The following is a 16,076-nucleotide window of genomic DNA, read 5'->3' as shown; positions in this document are numbered from 1 at the left end:
ATGCTATGAGAACTGGCACTGAGGAGAAAATAAACACTTTAAAAATAGCAACTGCGTGATAGATAGGCCTACACTTCACAATATGCAACATTTTGAAAAAATATGCCAATAAACAAGAGCATTGTCACACATCCTGGCTCTTCTCCTGTGCAATGCACTCGTTGTCCAGGGACGGTTTTGGGTATAAGCGCATAATGGTGGGGATATGTGATGAGGTGGGAAGAGATGATCCTAGATCTGTTGTAAATGGCAGCGGGTTTAAGCCTATGGATGATGCGATATGCGGAAATAAAAATATCAACAGCGCGTGCGCCACAGATAATGCAGAGGCGTGGCTCTTTTTTCATACGCTTGCGTGACTTCTAGAGTAACCTCCTCTTACTCCTCCCTTTGTCCAGTTGACAGGATCCTTCTCAGACAGGATTGGAAACCACTGATAGAGGTATGTCGAAATGTAATACTGTTGCCTATTATGGGGCACTATTGTATCCCAGTTGTGATGGACATTGACCTCTTGGCTTGAATGGCAAGAGATGCCACGTGCATCCACCGCGAAATCAGTAGCTAGATGCAGCCCAGGAGGAGAGATGCTGATAGGCATGCAGCAATGTTAGCTAACGTTATGTGAACAAGGCCTCGAGTAGCTAATACCCTGCTTGAGGTCAACTGTAAGTGTGGCCAACAATTATTTGGATTTATTGAGTTTAGCTACTATTTTCCTCTGCAATTTGATTTAAATTGCTAACTATAGCCACTGATACGGCAAGGTATGCACTTGTCCCGTTGTTTACCAATTGCTTGCTAAACCCAGCAGCTAGCTAGCTAGTTAGCAAGTAAACTAAAGATGTCCAAGCACAAGCAGTGATGCTTCTTCTGCCACCTTGTTTCATAACCCCTTGGGCATCGGGTAGCTAGGTTGGCTTGAAACCCGACGTTGAATTGAATTCTATGTCGGCAGAAATGAGCGTTTGAATCAGAAAAGTTTACTCGCAGGACCTCTACAAGCCAGAATATCGAATAAAATGATATTTAACTTACTTTACCGGTTGTCCGTGCGGTTGGTCCTTTTTCAGGTAGGAATGTGAGAAATAAATCCACAGGAAAGTATAATTTAAAGCTGCAATATGTAACTTTTTGGGTGACCCGACTAAATTCACATATACATTATTTAGATCTGTCATTCTCATTGAAAACAAGTCTAAGAAGCCGTAGATCTGTTCTGTACGCTATTCCTATGCTTCCCGTTAAGTTTAGCTTTTGCTTTTGCTTCTTTTACTTTTGGTTTTGTAAACCAACTTCAAACAGCTGAAAATACAATATTTTTTCTTATGGAAAATATATTTCACAGTTTAGATGGTACAATAATTCTCTACACAATGACTTTTTTTGTCACATAAAGTCACAAAACCTTTACATAAACATCAAAGCGCTGCATGTGCACATTATGAAAATACATGCATGCATACATGCCGAGCTCATGCACTTGTTTACATGGTTCTGCTGCATGCTTCAGGTGATAGAAATCTGAATGCACTACCAGTGCTTTGATAAGGTCATTTAATTATACTTTTTTGTGGATATTGGCTTTAATTCCAACCGTCAAAACAGTGCAGAAATCGCTCCGCCATTTCCAGGTTGCTAAAATTCTAATAGTTCGCCTAATTTCAGTTTGTAGGGAAACAAGCAATGTGTAGAGAATCATTGTACCATCTAAACCACTGTGAAATACCTTTTTAATAACCAAAAATATTGTATGTTCAGCTGTTTTTAAGTTGATTTACAAAACCGAAAGTAAAAGCCGCAAAAACAAAACTTAACGGGAAGCATAGAAAAAGCGTGCACAGAACATCTACCGCTTCTTAGACTTGCTTTCAATGAGAATGACAGATTTATAACTCACATTTCTATGTGAATTTGGTCAGGTTGCCTAAAAAGTTACATATTGCAGCTTTTAAACATAATTTTATTCAAGATGCTGGTTTGTAGAGGTCGTGAGAGGAAACTTCCCTGACTCAAACGCTAATTTCACGACGTAGAATTAAATGCAATTCAAAGTCCGGTTTTCAGGCACGTAGCCAGGCAGAAGAACTGCTCATACCAGGCTGCTGTAGCCAGCAGACCTGACCCGCTTGCTTACAGCTGCACTAGGGTCTCCGACACAGGCTTCCTGTGTAGATTTAAGACACGGAAAACGTATCTCAATCCAGGGATGAGAAATGTGTTGTACTCCGAATTGTCCCATTATCCCAAATGCTACACCGAAAAGGTTGAAGGACTGCTAGTTTTTCTACCCTTTTTGCCCTCATGCTAGGTAGCAGAAGCCACATCAGCCGTTTTGGAATTGGAGTGTCAGCCAATCATCTCCTTTGTTGTTCAATGCGAGGTGCCGTTCCATAATGGCTGCTGTGGTTACTGCTAGCTAGCATGAGGACGAAAACGGCAGTTTACTTAATAACTAGCAGTCGTTCAATCTTCTTCTGCTGGCTACAGGTTGCTGTGACAACTATCTGGGAAATATTGACATTCAATGTCCATCTCTAGTGCGTGTGGAAAGTAACACTACAGAGTTTCTAAACCCAGAGGCACAACATCAAGACTTCCAGGAACGCTTGCGAAACAGACCAAGCAGGCCAGGGTTTGAGGTTTGAGAAGTCCTTAATTGTCAATTTTCTCTAACTCTAAAGGCACAACCTTGATTTGAGCCAAGGTCTTAAGTAGTTGAACATATTACTCCAACCTCGTGAAAGTTACAAACTCATTTTCGTCAAAAACAACTATTTCGAAGGAGTTCCTTTGATTTGACGGCCTGCACATGCGCAGTTCGGCGTGAGACGACCATTAGACCCGATGATGTGTTTCTGCACATGAGCTTAGCTAGCCAATGTCGCCATGACATCGCCTACAAGTGTGATCTGGGATTTCTATTGGAGAAGTATTTTCTGCCTATCTTCATACTGTACTGTCTTTGGTGAAACCACCTGCCTGATGTCTGATGCAGCAATGCTAACATTCTTAATTAGGCTAACTGCTTGATCAATCTCCTATCGCAAGTGCAAGGTCCTATCAGTCTGTGTTCTCTTTATTTCTGTTCAGATATGCTCATTAGAAAATGAAATAATGTAAAAAGCTGTAGTCTGATGCAATAGCTTTGACTTTGTGCAATATAGTATTTCTATCTCTAGAGGGACCAGAAGGACATCTTGTGACTTTCCTTGAGGACCCTGTTATTTAGCCTAGCAAGTACATTCCTCAAGGCCCCACTGTCATTCTTCTCAATATGACCTAATGTTCTGACCTCTCCCACCAAAAAGACTCCTCAAAGGGTTTCAATGCTTCTTCCTGTGTGTGTGTGTGTGTGAGATCGGGATGTGTGTGTTATGTGTGTATGCGGGATGTGTGTAATGTACAGTACCAGTCAAAAGTTTGGACACACCTACTCATTCAAGGGTTTTTCTTTGTTTACTATTTTCTACATTGTAGAAAAGTAGTGAAGACATCAAAACTATGAAATAACACACATGGAATCATGTAGTAACCAAAAAAGTGTTAAACAAATCAAAATATAGATTCTTCAAAGTAGCCACCCTTTGCCTTGACAGTTTTGCACACTCTTGGCATTCTCTCAACCAGGAGTTCCCACATATGCTGAGCACTTGTTGGCTGCGTTTCCTTCACTCTGCGGTCCAACTCATCCCAAACCATCTCAATTGGATTGAGGTCGGGTGATTGTGGAGGCCAGGTCATCTGATGCAGCACTCCATCACTCTCCTTCTTGGTCAAATAGCCCTTACACAGCCTGGAGGTGTGTTGGGTCATTGTCCTGTTGAAAAACAAATGATAGTCACACTAAGCGCAAACCAGATGGGATGGCGTATCGCTGTAGAATGCTGTGGTAGCCATGCTGGTTAAGTATGCCTTGAATTCTAAATAAATCACAGACAGTGTCACAAGCAAAGCACCATCACACCACCTCCTCCATGCTTCATGGTGGGAACCACACATGCGGAGATAATCTGTTCACCTACTCTGCGTCTCACAAAGACACGGCGGTTGGAACCAAAAATCTTAAATTTGGACTCATCAGACCAAAGGACCGATTTCCACCGGTCTAATGTCCATTGCTTGTGTTTCTTGGCCCAAGCAGGTCTCTTCTTCTTATTGGTGTCCTTTAGTAGGGGTTTCTTTGCAGCAATTCGACCATGAAGGCCTGATTCACGCAGTCTCCTCTGAACAGTTGATGTTGATATGTCTGTTACTTGAAGTCTGTGAAGCATTTATTTGGGCTGCAATTTCTGAGGCTGGTAACTCTAATTAACTTATCCTCTGCAGCAGAGGTAACTCTGGGTCTTCCTTTCCTGTGGCATCCTCACGAGAGACAGTTTCATAGCGCTTGATGGTTTTTGCGACTGCACTTGAAGAAACTTTCAAAGTTCTTGACATTTTCTGTATTGACTGACCTTCATGTCTTAAAGTAATGATGGACTAACTTCTGTGTACCACCCCTACCTTGTCACAACACAACTGATTGGCTCAAATGCATTAAGAAGGAAATAAATTCCACAAATTAACTTTTAACAAGGCACACCTGTTAATTGAAATGCATTCCAGGTGACTACCTCATGAAGCTGGTTGAGAGAATGGCAAGAGTGTGGAATGCTGTCATCAAGGCACAGGGTGGCTACTTTGAAGAATCTCAAATATATTTTGATTTAACACATTCTTTGGTTCCTACATGATTCCATATGTGTAATTTCATAGTTTTGATGTCTTTACTATTATTCTAGTAAAAATAAAGAAAAACCCTTGAATGAGTAGGTGTGTCCAAACTTTCGACGGGTACTGTATGTGTTCTGGAATGCTTGCCACTTCCTGTCCCCTCCCAGTGGTCCCCACCAAGCTATGAGCAAGTGCCTGTTGGTCACCAGAGATTATAGTTAATTTTGTGGGATTGTGGAGGCTCGTATTATTTAACTTCAAAGTGTGATGAAATTAGGGTTGTGCAATGCTTGGTGTTGGGTGTCACTAAACCATGCGTTTATTTACTACAGGGAGAATGAAGGTGTGGTGATTATCACAAATCATCTATTGAATGGTGGTTGAAGGAAGTGATTGTGGCTGTAGGCTATGGCACACGTTGATGTACAAAACAGGCCTTTGGGCTATACTCTATTTGCAAACTAGCATTGTGCACACATGGGTAGAGGGCAAGTGTTCCAGTTTAAGCCTAGTCTTGGACTAAAAAGCAAGACCAATGGAGAATGTCAATTGAAAATGGTTTTAATTCCAGGATTAGGCTTAATCTTTGTCCGTTAAACCGCCCAACAATCTGCCGGCATCCTTTTTGGAATCTGCAACAAGCAGGTATTTCCTTATGTTTTTAACATGGAAATCTCTGCCCACCCGTTCTTACATAGCAGGAGTGGAGTGGAGTGGAGGTCACATCTAACAAATAATAAAACCCTTCTAATCTGCAATTTAGAAATCACTTGTCTATTGTTGAGATGGCCCCGTTTTGCGTTTTTGCTGTCAGTCCAAGTTTAGCTATTGTGAAATCTCTAGCCCGGCAAGGCAAGCACATCATTGTTTTTCGGACGAGTCAGATCAAACGGGTGAGTCCGTCCAGGCACGTGTGCGCATGCCTGCCTGCTTCCCCCCACCCGCCTACCCTATCCATCAATGACCTCCATCCATCCTCTCCTCTCCCACGTCCCCCACCAGCAGTGTTCTCTCCCCAGCCTTCCTCTGTGTATCACTGAAGGCCCAGCACACTGCTAGTTCTTTATGTCATTGCCGTTGCACGAAGGTTTGTGCCAAAGATTTTTATAACTAAACCAAGATAGACCACAGCCCGTCATTTCTAATGGGAACAAATGAGTCATAGTGGGCAGAACGGCGGATGTTTCACATTTATACATCCAGGAAATATCTGTCTCATTGTTCCATCTGTGTTTGTGCTTAAGCAGTAGCCTAACACAAGGCTCTCTTAAAAAAAAATATATATATATATATACTTTTTTTTATTTTATTTTATTTTATTTTTTACAGATAATGGCCGTTCCTCCTACCTATGTTGACCTTGGCAAGTCCGCCAAGGATGTCTTCACCAAGGGATACGGTGAGCACTGAGCAGTACTACTACTCACTATCCTTCTACTCAGCCTTTGCTTCTGACCTGCAGATAATTTGGAATGGACTGTAGCCTAGCCTAGTGTTCTATCCATTTGGTGAACTCTCTAGTTTAGACTGGCTGTCCTTGGGCAGTGTATTGACTGGGAGACACACAGCTGCACAGAGACAGTGAGGCTCAGGCCGTACTATGGGTATTCCCAGGTAAAAGGGCATTGAATAGCACTTGGGGTTAGCCATAGTACTTCCTAGGCGAGGGTGGGACTGACCAGCACACTGACTCCCAGAGGGGGGTGGGAAGGAAGCTGGGGCTGTGAACCGTGGCTGACGCCTGATGTGACTGTGTACTGTCTAGCATAGAAACCACATCAAATCAATACACTCACTCAATCTAGCAATGTTATGTAATAGTTCTAATGGATGTAGTTCTAGGCTAGTATTTCTCAGACAGGGATTTATTGAACAGTGGTTTATGAGGTGGTAAAATAAGTCTCCACGAGACTACATGTGTATTATGGAAACAATTAGAAGCCACGTGTTTACGGATTGTCAGGAATGTTAGTGAAAATAATTAACTGAACAGAAATGTATCATCAGTTTGAAGAGCATTCCAAGAATGTATTGTAATTACAACAGTTTGATTTAATTTTCTTCCATGCCTCTCAGGTTTTGGTCTCATCAAGCTGGATTTGAAAACCAAGTCAGAGAATGGACTGGTGAGATCCACTGCAGAGTTGGTCCGATTACCCCTTGGAGCCTAAAGGGGCACTTGACTCAGAGTGCTATAATTTAAGTAGTTATCTAGCCCTCTGTCACCATACAACTTAGAGGGCCACTAGTTATCTGACTCATTGCCAACTGTGAAAGACCTCTGTGATTGTCAGCGTCACTTTAGATTATTTCACTATCTGCAAAGGAAAACATACTATAACATATTTATACTTGAATACATTCAAACACATAGCCTAGGCACTGATAATATTTGGCCCATGTAATCCTCAACCATCCAAATCCTCACTGATGGTATCTGATGCGACTTTGCTTTATAACATGGTCACATCTCACCATTGACCTCTGTTTGACCCCAATCCCAGGAGTTCACCAGCACAGGCTCTGCCAACACTGAGACCAGCAAAGTGGCCGGCACCTTGGAGACCAAGTACAAGTGGGCTGAGCACGGGCTGACCTTCACTGAGAAGTGGAACACTGACAACACTCTGGGCACCGAGATCACTCTGGAGGACCAGGTTAGGATCAGGTGTTATTTAGATCAGGGTTCAATGTACTCAACTCTGTTTTCTTCAATCAGCAATTATTAGAAGGGTGCTATAAGCCAAGGAGCAATCCCATCACAGGAGGTTGATGGCACCTTAATTGGGGAGAACGGGCTTGTGGTAATGACTGGAGCAGAATCAGTGGAATGGTGTCAAACACATGGTTTCCAGGTGTTTGATGCCATTCCATTTGCCCCGTTCCGGCCATTATTATGAGCCGTTCTCATAGTAATCCCATAGTGTAAATATAAAAAAGACCAGCACTCAATGACTTGATGCAGTTTCATTGATTTATTATATATTTTAAGACAGTAGGCATAGGCCTATATTTCCATAACTTCACATGTTTAGTCTGGTGTGTGGGAGTCTGTTCCCTATGGGGCCCCCCCACCCTATTAAGTGGTGAAATGCTAATAGCAATATATCTTTCATTACATAACCATGCTTTCTTAATCATTCTTTCCAACTGTCTCAGAAATTCATGAACAGTCAAAATATTTTTCATGAAATTGGATGATATTTGGATGAAACCAGATCAAAGTGTAATGACCAAAGTATGACAAATGACTGTTGCTTCTACATTGATAAAGTTTGATCATAAAGTTACTGGTCCCCTCAACCTGTGTCAAACGCTTGGATTCAGGAGGCGGGATTATTAAAGCGATTAAGGTGACATCACCATAACTCTCATTTTAATACACCAATGGTAACATGATATTCTCTTACCTCATTTATATAAGTACCGCCTTGTAACCAATATCGTAGAAGGCGTGTTTGCAGAGGGGTGTGGTTTATATAGCTAGATAGCTACTCTACTGGTGCAAAAATTTGGCTGTAGGGTGTCAGAAAATATAATTAAAAGTTTACCCTGTTCATCTATGGCGAAGATACTTATGTTTTCCCTTTCATCTGTGTCTGGTGTTGGCTAGTTACTGGCTAGCTAGGTCTTCATCTGTGTCTGGTGTTGGCTAGTTACTGGCTAGCTAGGTCTTCGTCTATGTCTGGTGTTGGCTAGTTACTGGCTAGCTAGGTCTTCATATGTGTCTGGTGTTGGCTAGTTACTGGCTAGCTAGGTCTTCATCTATGTCTGGTGTTGGCTAGTTACTGGCTAGCTAGGTCTTCATCTGTGTCTGGTGTTGGCTAGTTACGGGCTAGCTAGGTCTTCATCTGTGTCTGGTGTTGGCTAGTTACTGGCTAGCTAGGTCTTCATCTGTGTCTGGTGTTGGCTAGTTACTGGCTAGCTAGGTCTTCATCTGTGTCTGGTGTTAGCTAGTTACTGGCTAGCTAGGTCTTCATCTGTGTCTGGTGTTGGCTAGTTACTGGCTAGCTAGGTCTTCATCTATGTCTGGTGTTGGCTAGTTACTGGCTAGCTAGGTCTTCATCTATGTCTGGTGTTGGCTAGTTACTGGCTAGCTAGGTCTTCATCTGTGTCTGGTGTTGGCTAGTTACGGGCTAGCTAGGTCTTCATCTGTGTCTGGTTTTGGCTAGTTACTGGCTAGCTAAGTCTTTATCTGTGTCTGGTGTTGGCTAGTTACTGGCTAGCTAGGTCTTCATCTGTGTCTGGTGTTGGCTAGTTACTGGCTAGCTAGGTCTTCATCTGTGTCTGGTGTTGGCTAGTTACTGGCTAGCTAGGTCTTCATATATGTCTGGTGTTGGCTAGTTACTGGCTAGCTAGGTCTTCATATGTGTCTGGTGTTGGCTAGTTACTGGCTAGCTAGGTCTTCATCTGTGTCTGGTGTTGGCTAGTTACTGGCTAGCTAGGTCTTCATCTGTGTCTGGTGTTGGCTAGTTACTGGCTAGCTAGGTCTTCATCTGTGTCTGGTGTTGGCTAGTTACTGGCTAGCTAGGTCTTCATCTGTGTCTGGTGTTGGCTAGTTACTGGCTAGCTAGGTCTTCAGCCAGCATGGAACAAAAGGGAAGGGGGAAAGGTCGTTCAAAACTCTGACACTGTTGTCATGTCAACACATCCAGCAGTGCTGCTGTTAACCGCATCACAAGAGACATGCCAAACGGGAGATGTACAAAAAATTTAATAAAACATGACATCATTGGTGCAATTTGAATGTTGTTTGAGTTGCTTTGTGTATCACCAAATTTGCTTGAGATTATTTTCCTGCAACACTGCTCACTGCATCCAAGTTGCTTGACATAGGTGTTTCAAAGAGCTGTTAGTCAAGGCGAGCTCATGAATATAAGCTCCCTGCCCACTTAGCCTGTCTTTTCAAACTTCCTGGTAGTTAGCCATGAGAGAAAGTACTTTTTATTTTTAGCATTTCTATCCAAAACAAATATTATTTTATATTTTAGTCACTCAAAAGGCTATTTTACATGTGACTCAGAATTACTGTTTGGGACCTTTTTTAAAGGGTAACTCTCAACCCCAATTTCAGCCTTTGCCCAACACCTTCAAATAAATAAATAAAATATATTCAGGTGAGAAGTTGTGGGTAGGGGGAATTGCTCATAAATATTAATTTTGGGGGTGGGTAAACGTAGTTGTACCTGATCTCAACACTTTCTCGCTAAAGCATACTTACCTGAAGTCCACTGGCACGCTCTGATAATAAAATTATGTGGATCGCGAGCAAATATGGCTCTGGACAGTTGGCTCACAGTGGTAAACCGCAGAGTTTCTGACAACTATTGCCACTGGCGGTGTAAATTCGAATCCCACATCGGGCACAAAAAATATATATTTGAAATGTGGACTCGCATTTATTGTGGTGTTGGGAAGAAAAATGCAATTATCACCTTGAAAATTAATATTAGGGGCTCAATCCAACCCACATTGCATTATTTACGCAGTAGCTCTTTTTTTAATGGTCAAATTAACTATTGGGTACTGTATAAAAACATACAACTACTACCAGGGTGAACCCTTTCACAGGTATGCTTTCACTTTTCAGAATTAGAAGTGTGTGGACACGGGATGAATATTGTAAATAAAGGATAATCTGTGGGATTAGAACTCAGCCATTGTAATATGAGTGAGCTGTGTTTTTTAGCGGACTGTGCCACCAATCAGTCATAGCAATTGGGGACAAAATCTATTTGTTGTTACGATGGTTGTAGCTACGAATATGAACTTAATCCTCATAGCCTACATGTTTTTTTCTTCGTAAAAGCACATGGATGTGTATGAAACGGTAAGCAAAAACCTTGAATTTAGTCATAGTTGGAAATGTGCCTTACTACCTTTTTAATTTTGTGTAAAGTCAGCAGTCTTGTCAAGGAAGCATCATACAAAATATATTGGCACACTCCACTTACCAATACCATTGCCTGCTTTTATAGTAAGCCTTGAGGTGGTACCACCCAGCACATCTAGAAGGGAGTGGATTTCATACCGAACCCCTCCCTTGAGATGATGTAGGTGCCCCTACATCACGATTTCAATGGTAGAGTTGAACCGCTAGGGGCAAAAATAGTTGATTTACTACTAAAACACCAAAATATATAACTTTTGGAATGTACTGTCAAAATGAAGACCACTATAGCTAAGCCTAAAATATCTGGTTTTGGATGATAATCTTTTCTTCTTCATGAAAGTTACTTTTTAATTATGAATCAGTCATGCTTTCTTAACCTCTCCATCTCTCTCTCTCTTTCTCTAACCATCTCCCCTCAGTTGGCCAAAGGGCTTAAACTGACGTTTGATTCCTCCTTCTCGCCAAACACTGGGTAAGAAGTGGCTATCCAATTCATTCAGTGAAGATAGTGTTTAATTGCTTAAAAAAAAAAAAACATTATTGAATTGAAATAAATGTCATCACACAAAACATTATGAAAAGGAATTCCCTGCTCAATATAGGTAATTGGATGTGTCTTGCCATTCTGACACTAGTCCCATTCCCTATATTACCTCACACTGACAAGTTGTCCTTCCACCATCCCTCACCTCTGCTTCAGCAAGAAGAGTGGTAAGATCAAGACTGGCTACAAGAGGGAGCACATCAACCTGGGCTGTGATGTGGACTATGACATCAACGGGACGGCAGTGCACGGCGTGGCGGTGGTGGGCTACGAGGGCTGGCTGGCCGGCTACCAGGTGACCTTCGAGGCCGGGAAGAACAGGGTCACCCAGAGCAACTTCGCCGTGGGCTACAAGACCGACGAGTTCCAGCTCCACACAAATGTGTAAGTAGATGACATGAAATTAATAGATACAGAAATATGGTTCAGGTAGGCCGCCACGCTTCAGCAAACAATGGAAGTAAGACGGGGCTTAACAACAATGACAGTAAGCCAGTAACGTGGGGCTTAACAACAATGACAGTAATCCAGTGATGGTGCTTAAGGACCCTGAACATGGTCTTTAGGGTCGATATACAGTGATTTTAAGCATTTTGTGTATGTGGCTCATTCAGGAGGAATACCCCCAACCGAGTGTTGCAAACCTCAAATCACATTTTATTGGTCACATACACATATTTAGCTATCAGACCTACCATGCTCCAACCAACCGAGCCTTTTAAACCACTAGTGAGTAAAATGTGTCCAGCTCTGTGAGAGCTGACCTTGTCTGGACAATAGCAACTAAGCACTAGCTGTCTGTCTGGCCCCCTCAGATGCAGACTGGCAGTTATTTTAGTACCACTGTATCCCACGGTGATGGGATTTGTGAAAGGGCTTTGTCAGAAGAGGAAGGTGGACAGGAAGGATAGTAAAGTAAGCTAACTTCCTGCTGTGACCTGTCCTCCCAGTCATGATCACTTGTTTTGACAAGGTCAATTAGCTCTGAGACATTGCTCTTTAATCCTTTGACAGCTCATCCTTGATATATACAGGTAACTGCCAAAATAAAGGAAACGCCAATATAAAGTGTCTTAATAGGTCGTTGGGCCACCACGAGCCAGAACAGCTTTAATACACCTTGGCATAGATTCTACAAGTGTCTGGAACTCTATTGGAGGGATGCGACACCATTCTTCCACAAGAAATTCCATTATTTGCTGTTTTGTTAATGGTGGTGGAAAACGCTGTCTCAGGCACCGCTCCAGAATCTCCCATAGGTGTTCAATTGGATTGAGATCTGGACTAAAATGTAAATGTGACTGAGACAGCCATGGCATATGGTTTACATTGTTTTCATGCTCATCAAACCATTCAGTGACCACTCATGCCCTGTAGATGGGGGTATTGTCATCCTATGGGGGCATAGCCATGGTAGCCAAAATAATGGGCAGCTTTTTTTTTATATATGACCCTAAGCATGATGGGATGTTAATTGCTTAATTAACTCAGAAACCACATCTCTGCGGAAGCACCTGCTTTCAATATACTTTGTATCCCTCATTTACTCAGGTGTTTCCTTTATTTTGGCAGTTACCTGTAGGTCTAATAGTTTGATAGTTAAGATTGTGACATTGATCTTCCGATTGCAATGTATGTGAAAGGTAATTCATGTTTTTGTATTGATAATGGATATTCTGTAAAGCAGTATTTATTTTTATGATAATGCACAAGGGCATGGTATGCTATGAGTATTGGAATGGATTTGGATGTTGCAGTATACTTGCATACATACATACATGCATGTTAGTTCCCACAGCCTTGTGTATTCAAAGTATCATCCTCATAGTGATGAATAAGCATGTTTTTCATGAAAGAAATGACGGCACCGAGTTCGGGGGGTCCATCTACCAGAAGGTGAACGACCAGCTGGAGACAGCAGTCAACCTGGCCTGGACCGCTGGCAACAGCAACACCCGCTTTGGCATCGCAGCCAAGTACCAGATCGATGCCGACGCAGCCTTCTCGGTAAGAGGCCACTCTAGCTAGTCCTCACTGGCTGAGACTTGACCTCTGCCTGAGGTCATGTTCAGGGCACGAGTAGAGAGAGCTACTAGGCTAATCAGTTTAACATTATCTTGAGGCATTGTTGTATTTAAGTACCTTTTGATTGAATCCAAAACGTTGGCATTTCATGTTTCTCCTACAGGCCAAAGTGAACAATTCTAGCCTTGTGGGCCTGGGATACACTCAGACTCTGAAGCCTGGTGAGTATTCTTTTATTCTTTTACATAATTTTCCTCCATGCCAGTGACGTCTTGATGAAACGTGCAGTAAAAAACAGTTGTAATGCCATTCTACTGTATTAGGGCAGAACAGCAGTAGGCACTTGACCTCCTCAGCCTGTCAGTGAGCCCTGATCTTTTTTTAATTTACATTTTAGTCATTTAGCAGATGCTCTTATCCAGAGCGACTTACAGTTAGTGAGTGCATAAATTTTTCATACTGGCCCCCCCACTTGTAACTCCTGCCAAAGTCCCATTTCTGATGCCTTGTCCCCGTCTGCAGGAATTAAGCTGACCCTCTCTGCTCTGCTGGATGGGAAAAACATTAACACCGGTGGGCACAAGCTTGGCCTTGGACTCGAGTTTGAGGCATAAGTCATGGAATGCAACAACAAATATTTGATTGAAATAGCTATCCTCACAACCTTGTTTCCCTTATAGTAGATGTGCTATGGTTAAGGTGAGGCGGCACAGGCGGTCAAATCACGCTACAGTTGATATGCCACTTTTTTTGGAATACAGAGCCCAGTTTAGAATAAAACTATAACATGTTTTAAAGGTAGAGTCCGCAAAATGTAGAAATGGAAAAGCTCTGTTAAGGTCTTGTGCATTTGTATTTCACTACAATCATGTAAACACTAATTTATTTATCTTTGTTTCAATAAGGATAAGAGAAAATAAGATACTGTAGGTCAAAAAACACGTGGGCTTTGCAGGATTTAGTAAGCTTAGTTTACTTTCTGTACACAAGGTGGGGCTGTTGCACGACACAGATCACTGGTACTGATCACAACATTCCTTGGCCAAGGTGATATATTCCTCTGTACTGAAGAGTTCTCTCATTGTAAACCCTCTGACAAAGGGAAGTGTCTAAGATATATTATTATGGGATGGGTTCGTGGTCCTTCCCTTAAGCAGCAGTAGCTCTGAGGCACTAAAACCCTGTTGTGTACATCCAGGATTCGTTCCAAATGGCACTGTTCCCTATATAGGGCACTACTTTTAGGGAATAGGATGCCATTTGGGACAAAGCATCTGTGTTTTTTTGTCTCACTTGTCCTTGTCTGTGCATTTGGTGTGAATTTTGTCTTTTGTTACATATTGCAAAAATATTATTTGACCAATGTTCTTGAATACTTAGCCCACCTGTGACGTTTAAGACAAACCTCTGTCAATTTTTCCTAAAGAGAATGTGGAAGGTAACATGTCCTGCACACAATTCAACATCCCTCTTAATACAAATGCTTTGGTGAAAAAATATAAATGCATTGCACAAGGAATAGTAGTCTTCCGATGATGGTGTTGGAACAGACAAACTGTGTACCTGACAGTGTTAAATAAATACCAACAACATCTTGAGTATGCCTCCATGCTTTTTTTTCACCCACAATCATAATGAAATTATTATGAAAATAAAGGCCTTGGATTTGCTTTAGGGCTATATTCTCATATCTACCACAGATAACTAAGTCGCACTGAAATGTGTCCCCCAAAATATGATCAATGTCATTTTCGTCATCCATGGCATTAGCCGGCTACCATGACAACGGCTACCATTGCCAACCATGACAACCATGGGACTTGACAAAGGCACAAATCTGGGACCAGGCTATGAGTGTCACAGTCAGGGCCATGCACGGACCTTTCAGGGGGAAGGTGCTTTTTTAACTTTCATAATTCATATCATACCAAATGCCTCGGTAGTAAAATGTTTTATATTTTTGATCATAGGCCTTTATTTCTGCAACACACATCACAAATTGTAAGCAAGCTAGTTACAGTGCCTCCTAAAGACATGAATGACATCGGGAAAAGACGGTCGGCTATCGGCTGATCGTTGATTGATGTAAATCTGCTACACAGAACAATGAGACAGATATTTCACTGGATGTTTAAATGTGAAGCATCCGCTTGGCGTTTCCCCTCACTACCAAGTATGGTAGTGAGAGGAAGCCCACTGGCGGGCAGTGGGAGAAGATGGAACGAGATGGATTTTGGCCGACATTCTGCACATTTTCTCATCGATGAAAAATTTGATCTCAATATAGTTTTCTGTTCCCAAAACTAGAATCTGTTATGAACAGAGTGGACTAAGGTTTGTAGACTTTACCCTTTGCAAACGTTTTTTAAAATCGCGTTGTTTAGGAGTGCACAGGCGAATTGAGTTATTGCACACGCGCACTCCACAGAGTAGGCGTTCCCTAACGGAAATATGAAGGTGATGCTAGAACCCGCCAATAGGATCTCGCTAACTCGTGCTTGGCTCTGCCCCCCTCCTTGCTTGTTCTGCCCACTATGGCTCATTTGTTCCCATCGGAAACGACAGGCTGTGGTCTATCTTGGTTTAGTTATAAAAAATATGTCTGCTAGTTAGCTAGCTCGATTTCTTTTACTGATTGTGATGAACCTGTCTTTCTGCCGCAGCCAACCAGACTGAATATCGATGATGATGTAGGCTAAATCAAGTGTCAATCAAATGTTGTAAGTCGCTCTGGATAAGAGCGTCTGCTAAATGACTAAAATGTAAATGTAATGTAAAATGTTATGCTGCTGTGGCAGTACTGTTGATATTTAAACTACGTAGCCAGCTACACACAAGGGTGGACTTAATGGTTTGGAGGCAGAGGTCCTAAGCAGAGCCCCCCCATCCAAAACAATT

At 42.1% G+C, this 16,076-nt stretch overlaps 1 protein-coding gene across 1 annotated transcript; it reads left to right on the top strand.

Annotated features, from left to right (window-relative positions):
- Positions 1–338: 338 nt before the first annotated feature.
- LOC121579233 (voltage-dependent anion-selective channel protein 1) lies at positions 339–14,776 on the top strand. The gene is made up of 9 exons (XM_041893639.2): positions 339–442; positions 6,046–6,115; positions 6,793–6,842; positions 7,221–7,373; positions 11,029–11,081; positions 11,310–11,537; positions 13,010–13,160; positions 13,342–13,399; positions 13,701–14,776. The coding sequence occupies exons 2-9, from the start codon at positions 6,049–6,051 to the stop codon at positions 13,790–13,792; spliced, it is 852 nt and encodes a 283-aa protein (XP_041749573.1). The 5' UTR covers positions 339–442; positions 6,046–6,048; the 3' UTR covers positions 13,793–14,776.
- Positions 14,777–16,076: the final 1,300 nt, after the last annotated feature.

The sequence above is a fragment of the Coregonus clupeaformis genome, chromosome 13 (assembly GCF_020615455.1).
Source record: "Coregonus clupeaformis isolate EN_2021a chromosome 13, ASM2061545v1, whole genome shotgun sequence".
NCBI classification, from domain to species: Eukaryota; Metazoa; Chordata; class Actinopteri; order Salmoniformes; family Salmonidae; genus Coregonus; species Coregonus clupeaformis.
This window is presented reverse-complemented; position numbering and strand designations above follow the sequence as displayed.